At 38.4% G+C, this 20,649-nt stretch overlaps 1 protein-coding gene across 1 annotated transcript in view; it reads right to left on the bottom strand.

The window, feature by feature from the left end:
* Positions 1–20,649, bottom strand: part of RPAP2 (RNA polymerase II associated protein 2) — an 89,068-nt gene that overhangs the window by 57,089 nt on the left and 11,330 nt on the right. The window contains exons 7-8 of the mRNA XM_011974459.1: positions 9,401–9,436; positions 5,680–6,610 (exon numbers count right to left, since the gene is read on the bottom strand). Of these exons, the coding sequence (XP_011829849.1) occupies positions 5,680–6,610; positions 9,401–9,436 (967 nt within the window). The remainder of the gene's footprint in view (positions 1–5,679; positions 6,611–9,400; positions 9,437–20,649) is intronic.

Raw genomic sequence — 20,649 nt, 5'->3', positions numbered from 1 at the left:
TGCACTTCCTTGTATAAAACCTCATGGTCCACTCCTACCTTTTCCCTTGAGGTCTGGGGGTGGTGAGGGCTCTCAAACTACGATTAGTGTATTATTCCTCTAGTTTCCTTCACTCTGACCACATTTGCACACTTTGGAAAACAGTCCCATAATTAAACTTTCCTCAGATTACTCAATTTGTACCATGTGATTTATGATGAGACCATGAGCAATTCATACGCTAATGTCACTCATTCTGAAAATATGTGCAAAAATTCTAAGGCAAATATTAGGAGGACCAAATTCAGTATTATATAAAAAGGCTACTATAGCTCAATCAAATTGAGTTTATTATAAGAATGCAAAGTTGGTTTAATATTAAAAATAAATGTTAGGTCTGGGAAAAAATGGCAGATAGAAGGCAGGACTAACTTGCAGTTCCCACTTGGTTGGACAGAGTGGCATGTGGAGACTCACATCATGAACTTTTGCTCCAAGAACTACCGCAGAAGCATACCAGAAAAGGCGAGGAACTATGAGTCAGCTTGCTTTCTCAGCTGTGAGGCCTGTAGCCTGGGACAAGTTCTCAGCCCTGCTCATCAGCTGCCTGGAAATAAACTTGGTGCTTTTGTGGGGGCACGGTGGGAGTGAGTCTGGCCTTTTAGGCTACAGGCTGTGTGGAAGCTGGGTGAGGCTTGTGGTTGCCAGCTTTCTCCCACTTCCCTAGTGACCTGTGTGACGCAGCAGTCAGCTATAATCCCCCTGGGAATTGGCCTGGGACTTACATAATGGTACCCCCACCTGATGGTCTTTCTCTACTGACCCTGGTAGCCGAAGACAAAGGACTTAATCTCTTGGGAGCTCTATGGCCCTGCCTACTGCCTGACCCCAGAGCAAGCTTGTATCCTCCTTATACTACTGCAGCTGATACACTCTTGAAAGCGCCACCTCCTGGCTAGAGGCCAACCAACACAAAACCAGTGCACTTAAAAAAAATACAATTAAGGACCCTCACAGAGTCCACTTCACTCCCCTGTTACCTCCACCAGAGCAGGTGCTGGTATCCACAGCTGAAGATGGATCACATCACAGGACCCTTTGCAGACACTCCCTAGTACCAGCCAGAAGCCTGGTAGCTCTGCTGGGTGGCTAGACCCAGAAGAGCAATAACAATCACTGCAGTTTGGCTCTCAGGAAGCCCCATCCCTAGGGGAAGGAGGAGAGCACCAAATCAAGGGAGCACCCTGTGAGACAAAAGAATCTGAACAGCAGCCCTTGAGTCCCAGATCTTCCTTCTCACAGTCTACCCAAATGAGAAGGAACCAAAAAAACAATTTTAGTAATATGACAAAACAAGGTTCTTTAGCAACCCCAAAACATCACACTAGCTCACCAGCAATGGATCCAAACCAAGACAAAATCTCAGAATTGCCAGAAAAAGAATTCAGAAGGTTGATTATTAAGCTAACCAAGGAGGCACCACAGAAAGGTGAGGCCCAACTTAAAGAAATAAAAAAAAGATACAGGATATGAATGGAAAAATCTCCAGTGACATAGATAGCATAAATAAAAAACTATCACAACTTTGGGAAATGAAGGACACACTTAGAGAAATGCAAATGCACTGGAAAGTCTCAGCAATAGAATTGAGCAAGTAGAAGAAACAACTTCAGAGCTTCAAGACAAGGCTTTTGAATTAACCCAGTCCAACAAAGACAAAGAAAAAAAAATTTTTTTAAATGAACAAAGGCTCCAAGAAGTTTGGGATTATGTTAAACAAACAAATATAAGAATAATTGCTGTTTCTGAGAAAGAAGAGAAATCTAAAAGTCTGGAAAACATATTTGAGGGAATAATCAAAGAAAACTTCTCTGGCCTTGCTAGAGACCTACACATCCAAATACAAGAAGCTCAAAGAACACCTGGGAAATTCATCATAAAAAGATCATTGCCCCAGCACATAGTCATCAGGTTATCAAAAGTCAAGATGAAGGAAAGAATCTTAAGAGCAGTGAGGCAAAAGCATCAGATAACTTATAAAGGAAAGCCTATCAGATTAACAGCAGATTTCTCAACAGAAACCCTATAAGCTAGAAGACATTGGAGTCCTATCTTTAGCCTCTTTAAACAAAACAACTATCAGCCAAGAATTTTGTATCCAGCAAAACTAAGGTTTATAAATAAAGGAAAGATAGCCTTTTTCAGACAAACAAATTCTGAGAGAATTCACCACTACCAAGTCAGCACTATAAGAACTGCTAAAGGAGTGATAAATCTTGAAATAAATCCTGGAAATAACACCAAAATAGAATCTCTTTAAAGCATAAATCTCACAGGACTTATAAAGCAATACAACAATGAAAAAAAAAAAAAAAAAGCTGTCCAGGCAACAAACAGCACGATGAATAGAATAGTACCTCAAATACTAACATTGAATGTAAATGGCCTAAAGGCTCCACTTAAAAGATACAGAATGGCAAAATTAATAAGAATTCACCAACCAAGTATCTGCTGTCTTCAAGGGACTCACCTGACACATAAGGATTCACATAAACTTAAGGTAAAGGGTGGAAAAACATATTCCATGCAAATGGACACCAAAAGTGAGCAGAAGTAGCTATTCTTATATCAGACAAAACAAACTTTAAAGCAACAGCAGTTTAAAAAGACAAAGAGGGACATTATACAATGATAAAAGGACTAGTCCAATAGGAAAATATCACAATTCTAAATATATATGCACCTAAACCTGGAGTTCCCAAATTTATAAAACAGTTACTATGAGACCTAAGAAATGAGATAGAAAGCAACACAATAATAGTGGTGGCTTTCAGTACTCCACTGACAGCACTAGACAGGTCATCAAGACTTGTTCCTGAATGATCATTCAGTCAACAATGAAATCAAAGTAGAAATTAAAAAATTCCACTGTGGCCTGAGAGAATATTTGATATAATTTTGATTATACCCTAGAACAAATGGATTTAACAGGTATTTACAGAACATCCTACCCAACAATAGCAGAAAATACATTCTATTCATCAGCACATGGAACAGTCTCCAAGACAGACCATATGATAGGTCAGCTGAATTTTTTAACAATTCCAACTGAACAGGAAGTCTCCTGGCCAGAACTCAAGGGAGGGTGTGAATCTCGTGTGCAGACTCCACAGGCTGGGAGATGTGAAAGTCCTACTTGTTCTCACAGGTGGGAGGCTGGTAGCCTGGGGCAAGTTCTCAGCCCTTCCCACCCCCTGCCAAGTAAACAAACTTGGTGCTGTTTCGAGGGGCATGGTGGGAGTGAGACTGGTCATCTGGGTTGCATGGGAGCTGGGTGAGGCCTGTAACTGCCGGCTTTCCCCCACTTCCCTGACAACCTGCATGACACAGGAGAGGCAGCCATAATCTTCCTGGAACAGCTCCACTGACCTGGGAACCACACTCCCATCTGCCACAGCAGCCACAGCAAGCCCTGCCCAAGGAGTCTTGAGCTCAGACACATATAGCCCTGTCCCCATGATGGTACTTCCCTACCCACTCTGATAGCTGAAGACAAAGGGCATATACTCTTGGGAGTTCTAGTGCCCTACCCACAGCCTGATTCTCCCTATACTACCAAAACTGATGCTCTCTCAAAAGTGCCACCTTCTGGCAGGAGGCTAACCAACACAAAAATAGTGCATTAAACAACCAAAACTAAGGATCCTCACAGAATCCATTTCACCCCCTGCCATCTCCACCAGAGCAGGTGCTGGTATCCACGGCTGAGAGATCTGCAGACCTGACCTAAGAGATTATCCAAGTGATCAATAAGCAAATAAAATAGTGCTGAATTTATTAATCATCACATAAATATAATCATAAAGCAATACTACCAGAATGGCTAAAACTAACAATATCAAGTACTAGGGAGGATGTGGAGTCAAGGAAACTTCCATATAGTAGTAGTGGAACTGTAAACTGGTACAACCACTTTGGAAAACTGTTTGGCATTATCTAGTATAGTTGCATACATGCATATATGATAACCCAGCATTCCCAGTCCTAGATACTTCAGAAATACATATGCATATTAGCACAGAGATAAATACAAGAAAATTCATAAGAATATTGTTCATAATAGCCCCAAATTGGAAATAGTTTAAATGTCCATTAGCATAAATAAATGGTATATTTATATAATGGAATATTATGCAGCAATAAGAACTACAGCTATATGCAACAACACAAATGATTCAAAAGTATAATACTGCATGAAATAAATTAGACACCAAGAATATATACTGTAAAAAAAAAATGACAGAACTAATCTGTGCTAATATAATATTAATTTTGGAAAGAGGTGCTGATTAGGAGGGGATATATATGGGGCTTCTAGTTTACTTATAATGATCTATTTCCTGGCTTGGGTAGTGATTACATCAGGACATTAACATGTGAATACTCAAGAAATCATATAATTACTATTTATGTTGTACTTCAATGGAAATGTTTTAATGTGTTATGTAACATTTTTGGAAAATGTTACAAATTTTAAATAGTCAAATTTCAGGGATTATTAAGGCTGAAAAGCACAAAATGATAAAATAAGTGATGTTCTATGGTAGGTTTATGCAGCTTAGTGACACAAATCAATGTTTCTCCCAGCTTAATATAAGTTTTGGATGATGTCTAATAACATACTTGAAATGATTTGAAGTAGGGTGCTGGGCCAAGCAACACTCTATAGAAATATATTTCTAAATTTTTTACATTTCTGCTTCTACCCTCTTTCCAAATCTCCAATGTGCTTTTAAATTTAGAGCCACATTTACTTGGGAATATTCGAGAACAAAGTTTTGTGGTAAAAACAAGGTTATTACCCATTCCTCTTCATGTTAAATGACTTCATTTTCCAGGGAGTACACATGAATCAAAGATGCGTCGTAGAAATATTAAAAGATGCTCTCTAAATCTCAGTGGCACATTTTCAATCTCTACTTATGGGTACTATTTACTGAGTACCAATTACATGTCATGTACTGCGATAAATGCTTTACACACATTATCTTTAAAACGAATAACAATTGAGCAAGAGAAGCTATTAATAGTCCCATTTACAGATGAGCAAACAGACCAGGAAACTAATTTTTCATACGGCTAGTAAATGACAAAACAGATGTTCAAATCTAGGTCTATCTGAATGTGCTTTCCATTCTCTTTGTCCATTATTTCCCAATAAGTCTCTTTTACAAATTATTTTCATCTATAATATTTTAAATGGACATGCTTGCTAAATATTTTTCAATGTAACTAGCAAGTCTATTCCATGGCATATACTTCCATTAAACACACACACACAGACCCCATGTATAAATCTGAAAGAATACATGCCGAAGAAGAAAAAGCAAGCCTCTTCAGAGGCTTCATTTATTATATGAAGAATTAGGGAAAACTTTGTCCCACCATTTTAGGCTATTTTTACATTAGAAAAAAATATTGCACACTGATGAAAATTTACTGGGGATAAATGTCAACTTATTTGTAAAATAGTAATGCCAACAGTGGAGATGGCACCGTAAACCAAAAGGCAGAATGACTAAAGAAACTATTTGAAAACTTAACAATTATCTCTTCAATACCCTTCCTGCGCCAAGATTTGCTGTGGTGAGTTTCCCAAATGTTAACGACCTGGAAAAACTCAATGTCTGTAAGGCATACCTCTTCTGAGTCTTGTGATTTGGTGGTTTCTTCATCCAAAACATATCGTCCTCTATAAAACTCCCTGATCCTCAGATTTAACTTTTCAGTTTCTTTTTTCAAATTCTCGTAACTCGGCAGTGGTTTAATGGCTGTATCTGAGCCCCTAAAAGGTAAAGACTCATCCAAGCTGTTCTGAGATTCCCTCCAGGCAGGGGAATGACTATCTGGATCTGAGATTATGTCATCTTCATCAAGTTCTTCTTTAACCAGACAGGCTTCAGGTTTCAGACACACAGAAGCATAATTCTGGCCATACAAAAACCTCAAAGTATCTTCTGTCTTCCACTCAATCAAAGTCTCCTTCAAAACTTTAAGTAAGTTCCTCTTTCCAACTTCAGGACACACCTGCACTGAACTAGAGACTGACCTAGACACTTGGTTTGATTTGGCAAATTTTCTCTTAAAATGCTCTGCACTTTTCTTACTTATGCCTACCAAAGTTATTTCCGACCTACTGTATTCACTTTCAGAATTTTCTGAAGCTTTTAATCTTTGAGGCAAAGTGCTATTTGAAGAACTCTGAGTATTTACTTTCTGTAAAGGAAGTTCACATGTAGCATCTTTGTCCTGACTATCTAATTTGCAATTGCCTAACTGCTCAGTGACATCTACTACTGTCTGTTCTTTGTCTTTGTGTTTGGAGTCAGCTTTGTGACCAGCTTTCTTTTTCATTATGCTTTTTTGGTGCAGCTGTGGTCTAATACTTGTTGAATTTGGTCTGTTTCCTGGTAGAATAGAGGAAACAAAGTCTTGCTCATTGTCACTGCTACTATCACTGTGAGTGCTAGAAGAACAAGATTCATACTGCTTTTCAAAGTGGCTAGGATTGTCGATATCTGATGTTTTAATGGCTTTACTGCATAACTGTACTTCTTCTCCAGAATGGCCACTGTAGAATGAAAGAGAAATAAAATAACTAAATAACAAATAGCAATAAAACCTGAAACAATAGGAAAGTACCTCATAGTGTTTATACATTGTAACTTTCAAGGTAGAAATTTTTATTCCCTAGGCAAAACCTTATATCTAGGTTCTGATATATTAGTTTCAGAAGAAGCCTATAATTTCAGTACACCTATTAATAATATATTTTTTGATACAGTTCTTCTGTCTTCTTCCTTCATCTTTTTCCTCCAATTATTTTAAAATTGTTACAGGAGTACAGCATAACTTTTTTAAAAACTTGATAATGCTGTCCCACTGCACTATTTGGATTTGCCTGTTGTTGCAAACATATGTATATATAAATATATATAAAGTACCTATATAAATATAAAGTGTATATAATATATAAATATATAAAATATAAAGTATATATTTATATTTACATATGTAACATACACTTATATATTACATAATGTATACTATATATAATATATAAAATAGATATGTAGTTTAAAAAATATATAATATGAAAAATAATATAAAAATAAATATATATTTTTAAGATAGAGTCTCACTGTGTTGCCCAGGCTGGATTGCAATGCTGTAAACTAAGCTCACTGCAACCTCTGCCTCCTGGGTTCAAGCAATTCTCCCACCTCAGCCTCCCGAGTAGCTGGGATTACAGGTGGGCACCACTAAGCCTGGCTAATTTTTGTATTTTTTTTAGTAGAGATGGCATTTTGCCATGTTGGCCAGGCTGGTCACAAACTCTTGGCCTCAAGTGATTTGCCCACCTTGGCTTCCCAAAGTGCTGGGATTACAGGCATGAGCCACCATGCCTGGCTGACCTTTTTATTTTTTATTTTTGTATTTTATTTTATTTTTATTTATTTGAGATGGAGTCTTGCTCTGTCACCCAGGCTGGAGCACAGTGGCAAGATCTTGGTTCACTGCAACCTCCGCTTCCTGGGTTCAAGTGATTCTCCTGCCTCAGCCTCCCAAGTAGCTGGGATTACAGATGCACACCACCATGCCCCTCTAATTTTTGTATTTTAGTAGAGATGGGGTTTCGTCATGTTGGCCAGGCTGGTCTCAAACTCCTGACCTCAAGTGATCCACCTGCCTTGGCCTCCCAAAGTGCTGAGATTACTGGCTGACCTTTTTTAAAAAAGTTTTTCTTTTGAAAATTTTGGCTAAGTGTGGTGACTCATATCTGTAATCCCAGCACTTTGGGAGGCCAAGGCAGGTGGGTCACCTGAGGTCAGGAGTTCGAGACCAGCCTGGCCAACATAGTGAAACCCTGTCTCTACTAAAAATACAAAAATTAGCCAGGAGCAGTGGTGCGTGCCTGCAGTTCCAGTTACTCAGGAGGCTGAGGCAGGAGAATTGCTTGAACCCAGGTGGCGGAGGTTGCAGTGAGCCGAGATCGCGCCACTGTACTCCAGCCTGGGTGATTTAGAGTGAGACTCTGTCTCGAAAAAAAAAAAAAGAAAGAAAATGTCATTATCGGTTTCTTAAACAAAAAAAAATTACAGGAATTGTGTTTAGGTTTGAAAAGATAAAATGATAAAAATAAATGGGTAAACATTTTCTAATTCTGGTTGACTGTTGTACAGAAAATTCTACAGAATGAAAATCACAGGAAAGGCATAGCAGAACAAGTTAGCAAATCAACATTTTTCAATAAAAGATATTTAAATTTTAAAATCCAGAGTTACAACAGCATGCTAACAATAAAAGACAAAAGTTGTCCCTGACAATGTTCTTCAATTTTCAGATTAGATTTGAATAAGATAAAGAATTATGAAAGAGAGAAGGCAAGAGTAGCTTTGCCAATACAAACTTGAAACAAAGAAGGACGCTCTCAAGCACAGACACATATCAAAACTTTAAAAGATCAGGATGAAAAAGACTCTGGGTCAAGATGTAAGCTGTGGGAAAATGTAAAGGAAAAAATATATATATACATAAAAGTTGAAAGCAAGGTCATAGATGGGAATGAAGAAAAAAGACGAAAAGTTAGTTTAGTCTTAGATACCATCTTTTAGTTAGAGTCTAGCCAATATAGCCATGGGGCTGTCTCTTGCATCAGAAGTAAAAATAGGTGTAAGCTCAAAAAATTAGAACAATTTAACTTTCATGTATTTCATACTTTCTCTTGGAGTTTTAAGGCAATTATATGTTTTTATACTACTCTGAAGCTATAAAGATATACATCAACAAATAAATATCTCCTATTTGTGCTCAATGCCCTGGTGACTAAGGTAGTGACTATTAACCAGGAACATTTATTCTGAGAGTTAAGGGATGTGTTTTGAGAGATGGCCATACCAGGCAAACAATACCATGTGGAAAGTTTAGAAAGAAAATCACAACTTGGAATTTATATTAATGCTTTAGATGTTCTTTCAAATAATTAAGTAACTGGTACATTATTGGTTTTGAAATCCTATAGGACTATAAAAACCTTTCAACAAATGTAATAGGCACAATCTAGTTGGCAAAGAAGCACGGTATCTGAGATGGAGGCTGTGTTTATGTCCTATTTCAACAGGTTAAATTAGATTTCATCGGGAGGAACAGCTGTACAATAAATCATACAGATCAAACACATCATCTTACCATCACAAAAGAAAAAGCTGAACAGGTCAAATATTTCTTTGTGTGGGCTAGAATGGGACATTTACATAATGCATCAGCACAGGAAGTCCAAGAGCTCCTATCACCTGGTTCACTCCTAATGTTTCTATTAACATAAATATATAAATGATAAATGATACTGATTCAACCATACCTCTGTTCTTCCTTTAGCAGTTGAAAATCGGGATGCCTGTAACAAGAACACAGAAATAAAAATTAGGCTGGGTGCGGTGGCTCATGCCTGTAACCCCAGCGCTTTGGGAGGCTGGGCAGGCAGATCACGAGGTCAGGAGATCGAGACCATCCTGGCCAACATGATGAAACCCCATCTCTACTAAAAATACAAAAATTAGCTGGACATGGTGGTGTGCGCCTGTAGTCCCAGCTACTCAGGAGGCCGAGGCAGAAGAATCGCTTGAACCGGGGAGGCACAGGTTGCAGTGAGCCAAGATTGTGCCACTGCACTCCAGCCTGGCGACAGAGCGAGACTCCCATCTTAAAAAAAAAAAAAAAAAAAAATTAAAGGACAAAGTACTCTCAAACTCATCAACAAGAAATCTGGATTAGTCTCTCTCTTATTCAAACTTTACTCACTTTTCAGGGTTAAGTTCAAATTCCACTAGCCCAATAAAGTTTTCCTTGACTAACTTGGACTAAAGTAAATCCCTTCCCTAAATTCCAGAGTCATCATTGTCTGTACAATTAACACAATTAATCATGAACTCCTTTATGGCCTACTACTAGAACCATTACCTAAATGTTTCACTTTTCTTTTTCTTTTTTTTTTTTTTTGAGACGGAGTTTTGTTCTTGTTGCCCAGGCTAGAGTGCAATGGTGTGATCTCAGCTCACTGCAACCTCCACCTCCCGGGTTCAAGTGATTCTCCTGCCTCAGCCTCCCCAGTAGCTGGGATGACAGGCATGCACCACCAAGCCTGGCTAGTTTTGTATTTTTAGTAGAGATGGGGTTTCTCCATGTTGGTCAGGCTGGTCTTGAACTCCTGACCTCAGGTGATCCGCCCACCTTGGCCTCCCAAAGTGCTGTGAATACAGGCATGAGCCACTGTGCCTGGCCAATGTTTAACTTTTCGTATGTTTAAGTCTGGTTTCTTAACTAGACTTACAAGCTCCTTAAAGGCAGAGACTGTTTATAATTCTGTTGGATTTCCTTTACGTGGTCAGTAAGACTTTTTGCCTTAATTTCTGAGAAAGCAGTTACACTGGAGTAGTAGCAACCCCCCTGCCCTCACCTCAGCCTTCCACAGTGCTGGGATTACCAAGTGTGAGCCACCACATCCAGCCAGACCTTACAATTCAGTAGAAGAAAAATGCATGTTCTAAGAGCTTTACAGATATTGATCCTCATAACAATGAGGTAGCTACTAATATTATCCCCTTGTTATAGATAAGGAAACTGAGTACAGAGAGAATATGCAATTTGCCCAAAATCACACAGCTAGTAAGTGGTGAAGCCAGGAATCAAACCCAGACAGTAAAGCTCATAATAACTACACTGTTATTCAAGACAGTTATGTGTTAAATGCCATGAGAGATGTAGAAGCTGCTACAGGAAATCAGAGAAGAAACACTTCCTCCTGAGTCAATCAAAAGGAGTTTCAGAGAGGTGTCATTTCAGCAGGGCTTATAAAGATGGATACAGCCTATATATAAAGGCATTTGAGGCTAATCCCATGAATCTCACTCTGGGGTATTTACTCTACAGACCTCTCCCTTTTTCTCTTTTTTAAAAGCATGTAATCATGTTTAAATCTACCCAATCTCTTTTTAAAAAAAAGTCCTTCGATCACACAGCCCCTCCTCATTTCGTCGTAAGCCTTTATTAAAGAAGTCTGCCCTTGTCATTTTCAACTTCCATATTTCCTACTCAGTTATCAACGTTCTGCCTTCTGGAATCTGTACTCATTACTCCCCTGAAATGGCTCTTGCTGAGATCACTAATTACTATAAGACGGCTAATAGATATTTTTCAGGTTTTTTTAAGGTAGAGGGAAAATAATCAATATGAAAGGATATCTCAAAGGAGGCAGAATACAAATAAATCATAAAGCAAGGCCCAGGATAGAAAGTGGAATCAGCAAGATAAAGGAGGGTACTTTATCAGCAATGAGGCAGAGAAATGAGAGCCCATACGAAGAAAATGATGTTGAAGGAGATTCTGCTGGATGCCCTCAATTGGTTCAGTAAAGTGGGTTAAACTATCTACTAGGGTTGGTTCAAATTTTGAGAGTAGAAAAGGTCTATTCTAAAGTCAGTAGGAAAGAAAAACAAAGGTGGGAAAAATATAGTAGAGAGAACAGGGCCAAAGGAATACAAAGAATGTAGGCTTGGATATCAGACAGACCTGGGTTTAAATCCCAAATCTATAAATAATTAAGTGTCCTTGGGTGCGTCACCATACCACTCTGAGCCTCAGTTCCACCATTCATAAAGTGAGTAACATAATATTTCCTCAGGGATGCTAAGAGGACTGAATTAAATGAGATAGCTTATCTAAAGTGCTAATGGTCTTATTTGAGAACTTTCCCCAAAATGTTCAGCAGCTAAATAGGAAAAAAGTATGACTGGAGGTTGGGAAGGTGGACATGGCAGAAGGTTAAGGGAGAAAGAATCTACAATTGTTTAAGAGGACACTGTAATCGCTGACTGCAGAGTTCAAGAAAACAAAAGTAAGAGGGTCTGCTAACTCAGAAGAATAGAGCTAGGCTAGAGATGGGAGGTCAAAATGAGGTCACAAAGCAGACTTGGGAGTGATAGCTGCAGATTGAGATAGAGGTTGTGGTCAGAGACGGGAAGCTCTTATTTCAAGATCTTGAAGGCAGAATAGTTCCAAACAAGAATGAGGTCCAAGTGTAGCTGAATCAAATGGTAATCAAAATGTATAAACATTACTGTAAATTATGAATGCAATTTAAGACAGCTTTATGCAACATCTCCTGCTATATACAACCTGTTATTTTTTGAGAATTAAAAGAAAATTACATCTTTAAAGAAGGCAAAGGAAAAAATCAGCATTACTTACCATATGCGAGGTGTATTTTTTAAATTGTGGTAAAATTTACTGTTTAATACATTTTTAGGTACACAGTTCAGTAGCATGAAGAACATTTACGCTGTTGTGCAACTGTCACCACCATGCATCTCCAGCACTTTTTCATCTTCCCAAACTGCTAGGTGGTTTTATACATTATTTCATTTAATCCTCACACAATTTACAACTCTATTTTTATTTTTATTATTTTTTTGAGACAGAGTCTCACTCTGTTGCCTGGGCTGGAGTGCAGTGGTGCAATCTTGGCTCACTACAACCTCCGCCTCCCAGGTTCAAGCAATTCTCCTGCCTCAGCCTCTGAGTAGCTGGGATTACAGGTGCCCGCCACTATGCCCAGCTAATTTTTTGTATTTTTAGTAGAGACAGGGTTTCGCCATGTTGGCAGGCTGGTCTCAAACTCCTGACCTCATGATTCGCCCGCCTCGGCCTCCCAAAATGCTGGGATTACAGGTGTGAGCCACCATACCCAGCCTTCAACTCTATTTTTACAGATGAGGAAACAAGTTTTGAGAGGTTAAATGACTTCCTGAGATCGCACAGCTAACAAGTAGTAAATCTAGGATTCAAATTAGGCCAAGCTCTTTCTATATCCTGTTACCTCTATTTAGTGTTAGAAAAAGACCCAAAAAAAGTTGTAAGGATACCACCTGTGCTTAATCCCTTTCACAGGAACTCAATATACTTTACAAACTATTTTCTTCTCCTTTGTGTAATTCTTCTGAGAACTAAACTCAACATTGTTTCTAGATGTTAACTATCTTAAAGGAACCTTAAATACCTTCCCTGATCCCCAGTTTATAAAGAATGGTACCTGACACTGAAATAAACTAAAGAGTCAATATAAAATTCCAGTTTGTTTTTGTTATGTGTTGTTTTAGAAAGAATGAAGCACCAAGTTACATTGCTCTTTCTTTTCTATCCTTTCTTAGATGAAATCCAAATTCCTTTTGTTTGAAGAGAAAGTGCCATTTCTCTTCCAGCTAAGTATTTTCTATTCTCTTCCCACAATTTTTGTTGTCCTGAAGACAGTTATGAAAGCTCAGTTTAAAAAACAAAAATATGTAACCATTCTAGTTAAAGAACGCTTGTAAGCTGTTTCTTCATAAACATTTTCATCTTACTTTCACTAAGGTATAAATTAGATGACTGGTTTTCATTTTAGCAAAGTAAATCTAAAACTAGAAATAACTTATGCCAAAGAACTTAGTGGATATACGTACATATTTATATATATGTGCATATATATCACTTAGAGTATGTATGTTATATATAAACCAGCAGAAGCAGCAGGTATGGTGAGAACTTGTCAAATCTATTTTGAGACATGTTAAACCCTGTTTCAGAAAGCTTTTATTCTGCATATCAAGCAACAGAGGTGGCTGTTCAGGAAGAGGTTGTAGTTGTTCTGCAGAGGTTTTTGGCTTCCGCACCTCTGAGATTCTACTGTTTACTGCCAAGAAGCAACGTGTGAAATCCCCTACTCTGGACCAGATGATGGCGCTTTTAGCTCTGTCAGCATTAACCATTCACCCCAATTTGATCTTTAAAATCATAATTTGATTTTCAATATTTGTCCTCCTTTCCTTAGATTTAAGATTTTAGGTTACAATTCAGGAGACTTCTCACCTTCAAAGGCTTATCAGAGCCTACATTTAGCCAAACAGGATTTATAACTGCAACTATATAATTACCTATATGAGCACACTGTCTCAGAGGATCAAAACTCAGTGTGGTCTGTTTCTGGCCACCAAGTGGGTAAAAAATTTCTAACTCACAAGATGAGAAGGATCATAGTGCGTCACGACCCAGACCATTCTAGGTCAATGTTTTGTCTCTAACGGTATCAAGAGACATTTTGTGAGAACCACTGTTAGTCTCCATGACATTACGGATATACTCCAGATATTTTACATACCTTAAAGATGAGGAGCTAGAAAACCTCCAAGGCCCTTTCTGACTCCAAAACTTTGATAAAAGTATGGAGGTGGAATTTGTGAATTTGTCTAAATCTTAAATTTATTTAAATATCTGTACCAATGAGGTAGTGAGCTTACTGTGATATAAAGATACTATTCTTATAAATGTTAAGGGATATTGTTTGGTTTTGGTATTATAAAATCTGGTAAATAAATTTATACAAGCATACCTTGTTTAACTGTGCTTTCCTTTATTGTGCTTTGCAGATACTGCATTTTTTACAAATTGAATGTTTGTGGTAACTGTGTCTGCCAGACTATCAGCACCATTTTTTCAACAAAATGTGTTCTCTGTGTCACAGTTTGGTAATCATCATATTTCAAACTTCATTATTATCTGTTATAGCAATATATGGTAATTTTTGATGTTACTGTTGTAATTGCTTTGGGGTACCATGAATCAAGCCCACATAAAATGTCAAACTTAATTGATAAATATGTGTGTTCTGACTGATCCACCAACCAGCTGTTCACCCATCTCTCTTCCTCTTCTCAGGCCTCCCTATTCCTTGAGACACAACAATATTGAAATCAGGCCAATTAGTAACTTTACAATGGAAGACTCACTGACATTGAATACTGCTTTTCCTTAAATTTTTTTTTTTTTTGAGATTGCAACAAGTTAAGACCTCTGTCTCTCTGAAAAGCTAATTTTTATTTATTTATCTATGTATTATTTTGAGATGGAGTTTCGCTCTTCACCCAGGCTGGAGTGCAGTGGCACGATCTCGGTTCACTGCAACCTCCACATTCCGAGTTCAAGAGATTCTCGCACCTCAGCCTCCCGAGTAGCTGGGATTACAGGCGTGAGCCACCATGCCCAGCTAATTTTTATATTTTTAGTAGAGACGGGGTTTTGCCATGTTGGCCAGGCTGGTCTCAAACTCCTGACCTTGGGTGATCCACCTGCCTTGGCCTCCCAAATGGCTGGGATTACAGGTGTGAGCCACCACACCCAGCCCGCCCCCCCACTTTTTTTTTTTAAATTTATTGAGATGGAATCTCACTCTGTTGCTCAGGCTATAGTGCAGTGGTACCATCTCGGCTCACTGCAACCTCTACCTCCTGGACTCAAGCGATTCTCCTGCCTTAGCCTCCCAAGTAGCTGGGATTACAGGTGCATGCCACCACCTAATTTTTGTATTTTTAGTAGAGACGGGGTTTCAGCATGTTGGCCTGGCTGGTCTTGAACTCCTGACCTCAAGTGGTCCACCGGCCTTGGCCTCCCAAAGTGCTGGATTACTGGTGTGAGCCTCTGCGTCCAGCTGTAATCTAAGATTCTATCAGTTGTGAGATCCATTTCAATAGCACAGGTGTTAAAAATGTAAAAATATATGCAACCTAGAATAAATAAAACGCATTACTAAATGCCAAAAAAAAAAAAAAACCTCAAAAAACAACAGCAGCAACAACAACAAAACCCTTACAATGGCCTCTGAGTGTTCAAGTAAAAGGAAGAGTCACACATCTCTCACTTTAAATCAAAAGCTAGAAATGATTAAGCTTAGTGAGGAAGGCATGTCAAAAGCTGAGACTGGCCAAAAGCTAGGCCTATTTTGTCAGTACACAAGTTGTGAATGCGAAAGAAAAGTTCTTAAAGGAAATTTAAAATGCTAGTCCAGTGAACACAAAAAAGCAAAACAGCCTTATTGCTAGTATAGAGAAAGTTTTAGTGGTCTGGATAGGTTAAACCAGCTACAACATTCCCTTAAGCAAAAGCCTAATCCAGAGCAAGGTTCTAACTCTCCTCAATTCTGTGAAGGCTGAGAGAGGTGAGGAAGCTGCAGAAGAAAAGGTAGAAGATAGCAAAGTTTGGTTCATGAGATTCAAGGAAAGAAGCCATCTCCATAACATAAAAGTGCAAGGTGAAGCCACAAGTGCTGATGTAGAAGGTACAGCAAGTTATCCAGCAGATCTAGCTAGGAGCACTGATGAAGATAGCTACACTAAACAAATTTTCATTGTAGACAAATCAGCCTTATATTGGAGGAAGATGCCATCTAGGGATTTCATAACTATAGAGGAGAAGTAAATATGTGGCATCAATGCTTCAAAGGACAGGATGACTCTCTTGTTAGGGGCTAATGTACCTGGTAACTTTGAGTTGAAGCCAAGGCTTATTTATTATTCTGAAAATCCTAGGGCCCCTAAGACTTATGCTAAATCTACTCTGCTTGTGCTCCATAAATGGAAAAGCAAAGCCTAAATGACAGTACATCCGTTTACAGCATGGCTTACTGAATATTTTAAGACAACTGTTGAAACCTACTGCTCAAAAAAAAAAAAAAAATTCCTTTCCAAATATTACTGATTATTAACAACATACCTAGTCACCCAAGAACTCTGATGCAAACGTACAAGATTAGTGTTTTCATGCCTGCTAACATAATATTCATTCTGTAGCCCACCGGTCAAAGAGTAATTTCAAGTCTTAAGACATATGTTTCCTAAGGCTATAGTTGCCATAGTGATTCCTCTGATGGATTCGGGCAAAGTAAATAGAAATCCTTCGGGGAAAGGATTCACCATTCTAGATGTCATTAAGAACATTTGGGGCTGGGCGCAGTGGCTCATGCCCGTAATCCCAACACTTTGGGAAGCCGAGGTGGGTGGATTACTTGAGGCCAGGAGTTTGAGACCAGCCTGGCCAACATGGCGAAACCCCATCTCTACTAAAAATGCAAAAATAAGTCGGGTGTGGTGGCGCATGCCTGTGGTCTCAGCTACTTGGGAGGCTGAGGCACGAGAATCGTTTGAGCCTGGGAGGTAGAGGTTGCAGTGAGCTGAGATTTCGCCACTGAACAGGGGAGGCAGAGGTTTTAGTTAGCCAAGATTGCGCCACTGCACTCCAGCCTGGGTGACAAGAGTGAGACTCTGTCTGAAAAAAAAGAAAAAAAAAAAAAAAAAAAGAACATTTGGGATTCATGGGAGGAGGCCAAAATATCAACATTAACAGGTTTTTGGAAGAAGCTGATTCTAACCCTAATGGATGACTTTGAGTGGTTCAAGACTTCAGTAGAGGTAGTCACTATGGATATGGTGGAAATAGCAAGATAAGAATTAGAAGTGGAGCCTGAAGATGTGACTGAATTGCATCAATATCATAATCCAACTTGAATGGATATGCAGCTGCTTCTTATGGATGGGCAAAGAAAGTGGTTTCTTGAGATGGAATCTACTCCTGATGAAGGTGATGTCAACATCGTTGAAATGGTAACACAAGATTTAGAATATTCCATAAACTTAGTTGATAAGCAGCAATAAAGTTTGAGAGGACTGACTTCAACTTTTTTTCTTGTTTTTTGTTTTTGAGACAGCGTCTTGCTCTGTTGCCAAGGCTGGAGTGCAGTGGTTTGATCTAACTCACTGCAACCATGAATTCCTATGCTCAAGTGATCTTCTAGTCTCAGCATCCCAAGTAGCTACAAGGACTACAGTTGTGTGCCACCACACCCAGCTAATTTTTTATTTTTTAAACATTTTGTAGAGATGGGTCCCGCTGTGTTGCCCAGGCTGGTCTCAAATGTCTTGCTTCAAGTGGATCCTCCTGCCTTGCCCCCAAACCATGTTGGGATTACAGGCATGAGTCACCACTCTTGGCCTGACTCCAATTTTGAAAGATGTTCTACTGTGGGCAAAATGCTATCAGACAGCATCTAATGCTACAGAGAAATCTTTAGTGAAAGGAAGTCGATCAATGCAGCAAACTTCATTGGTGTCTTATTTCAACAAATTGCCACAGCTACCCGAACCTATAGGCACCACCACCCTGATCAGTCAGCGGCCATCCACATCAAAACAGGACCCTCATCAGCAAAAAGACTAATACTCGCTGAAGGCTCGGATGATCAGTAGCATCTTTAAGCAATAAAATATTTTAAAATTAAGGTATGTACATTATTTTTTAAACATATAATGCTACTGCACATTTAAAAGACTACAGTATAGTGGAAACATAACTTTTGCAGACACTGGGAAACAAAATTCACAATTGCTTTATTGCTTTAGTATAGTGGTGGTCTGGAACCAAACCTGCAATATCTCCAAGATATGCCTGTACTTACTGGCTTTCACAATAATGTAAGAAAGACCAAATTAGGTCAAATTCAATATTCTGTTTCCAAACGGTGTGTAAGGTCATGGCATCCTCAGTGATGCCAAGTTCAAATTGTTCAGGACATGCTCTAAAACATCCCTGGTTTTTCTTCATAATTTAAAAGCTTTGATCTGTATTTTATCAGCCTTCACTTTTACAGACTAAAGAGATCAAATTATTAAAGTCAGTAACTTTATTCAAAATTCTTAAGACAGACCTTTCTACAAGGTAGTATAAGTTTCTCTAGTCTTAAGCAGATAATTTTAATTTTCATCATTTTAATAAATATTTCCATATGTAGAAAACTTTCTTTACAGTAGCAGTGACTAATGACACAATTGGCTTAGAACTGTAAATCATTAGAACCAAAGGGAACTTGGAAGTTAAATGCAACCTTTCGCTTTTACAAATGAGGAAACTCAGACTCAGTGTTGAAAAGCGGGTTTCCTACGGTAAAACAACCAAAAACCTGAGCTACATCCAACAAAACAGTGCTCTTCAAACTGCAGATCAGGACCAATCAATTAAGTAGGTTGCTGCTAATGTTTTAAAAAAGCAACAGAGTAGAAAATATCAGAGGCATTTCATGTAGTAAGGATAATATTGTTTCACAGAAGTTTTGTTTTAGTTTTAGTTATATGCATATATGAGATCATAATGTAAAACGCATTTATTATAGTGGTCGAAAGTTTGGAAGTCATTGCAGTAAGATATCTAATCTTTTGGGTGAATTTAACAATTTATTCTTAGTCTCATTCTGTCGCCCAGGCTAGAGTGCAATGGTGTGATCTTGGCTCAATGCAATCTCTGCCTCCTGGGTTCAAGCGATTCTCCTTACTCAGCCTCCCAAGTAGCTGGGGCTACAGGCGTGTTCCAGCACTCCTGTCTAATTTTTGTATTTTTAGTAGAGATGGGGTTTTGTCATGTTGGCCAGACTGATCTTGAACTCCTGACCTCAGGTGATCCACCAGTCTCGGCCTCCCAAAGTGCTAGAATTACGGGCTTGAGTCACCACACCTGGCCATAAAAATTTATTATTATTTTAAAATTATGATTATTAAAATTACTATTATGATGCAATTTATTATTTATCATGACTCACTGTAAGCTAATAAAAATATCTCTGCATTAAATATTATATGCCACCATTTACAAGAAGCAATTTTTTCCTCCCTAAAGGAAGACTGGCTCAGGATGTTGTATCCCATACCACATGTGAACAGACTTTCTTTAAAATATCATATTTCTGTAGAGCTTAAATGTGCAATAGCCAGACAAGCTTTTAAAAATATCAAATTCTAGAATTCTGATCCTTAGCACAGGTAAAAAGATGTCTCTGAAAAAACAGTGACCTCTAGTGGATTAATTAAATAGCATGGACATAATCCCTGCCCCTAAGAATTTGGAAATTAAGGTAACACAAATGCACCCAGATATAAAAGATACTGATACGGTTATACACTGACAAGTGTTATATGTAATTAAGAGCTATAGTTATGCTATACAATGAGGCAGATGCATATATATAGATTATTCACTGTTTCCTTCTAATCAAGTGGAATATAACAAATAGAATCCTGGTCTCATACAGATCACTAGTTTAAGAAATACACTTAATGAACGGGTTGGATTAAATCTCTCTAAGAACCCTTTTAGCTCTTTAATTATGATTCTTTCTTCTTTAATTCATTTTGTACACCAATATCAGATTAAATTCTGCTCAAAACCATTTGATGGCTCCCCAGTACTTGAGGGTTTACCACACTCAGTCTGGCCCTTTGTTATTTATCTATTGTTACCTTCTCGTTTCCCGAATTTCAAGTCAGCCAATGTTCAATATCCCAACCCATTCCCACAAGTTTATTTTCTCACTTTTGCTCACAGTTTCTCATTATGCAATGTCCTAACCTTGCTCATTTATAGGCCAGGTCCCCATTAAAGTCAACACAAATGTGTTTAATTCATGTTCTGCCATCCAGTGATTGTTAAATTCACAGGCTGGGTTTTATACTTGTATATGTGTATGTGTATGTGTGTAGCTTGCCAGGTACTAAGCACTTACTGCACAATTTGAATGTAAATTAAGTTGATTCATTTAGATTAGGGAAGCAAAGGCTTTTTTTTTTGTTTTTTTTGTTTTTTTTGTTTTTTTTTTTGAGACAGAGTCTCGCTTAGTCGCCCAGGCTGGAGTGCAGTGGCGCGATCTCGGCTCACTGCAAACTCCGCCTCCCGGGTTCACGCCATTCTCCTGCCTCAGCCTCC

The sequence above is a fragment of the Mandrillus leucophaeus genome, unplaced genomic scaffold (genome assembly GCF_000951045.1).
Source record: "Mandrillus leucophaeus isolate KB7577 unplaced genomic scaffold, Mleu.le_1.0 Scaffold1457, whole genome shotgun sequence".
In the NCBI taxonomy this organism is placed as follows: Eukaryota; Metazoa; Chordata; class Mammalia; order Primates; family Cercopithecidae; genus Mandrillus; species Mandrillus leucophaeus.
This window is presented reverse-complemented; position numbering and strand designations above follow the sequence as displayed.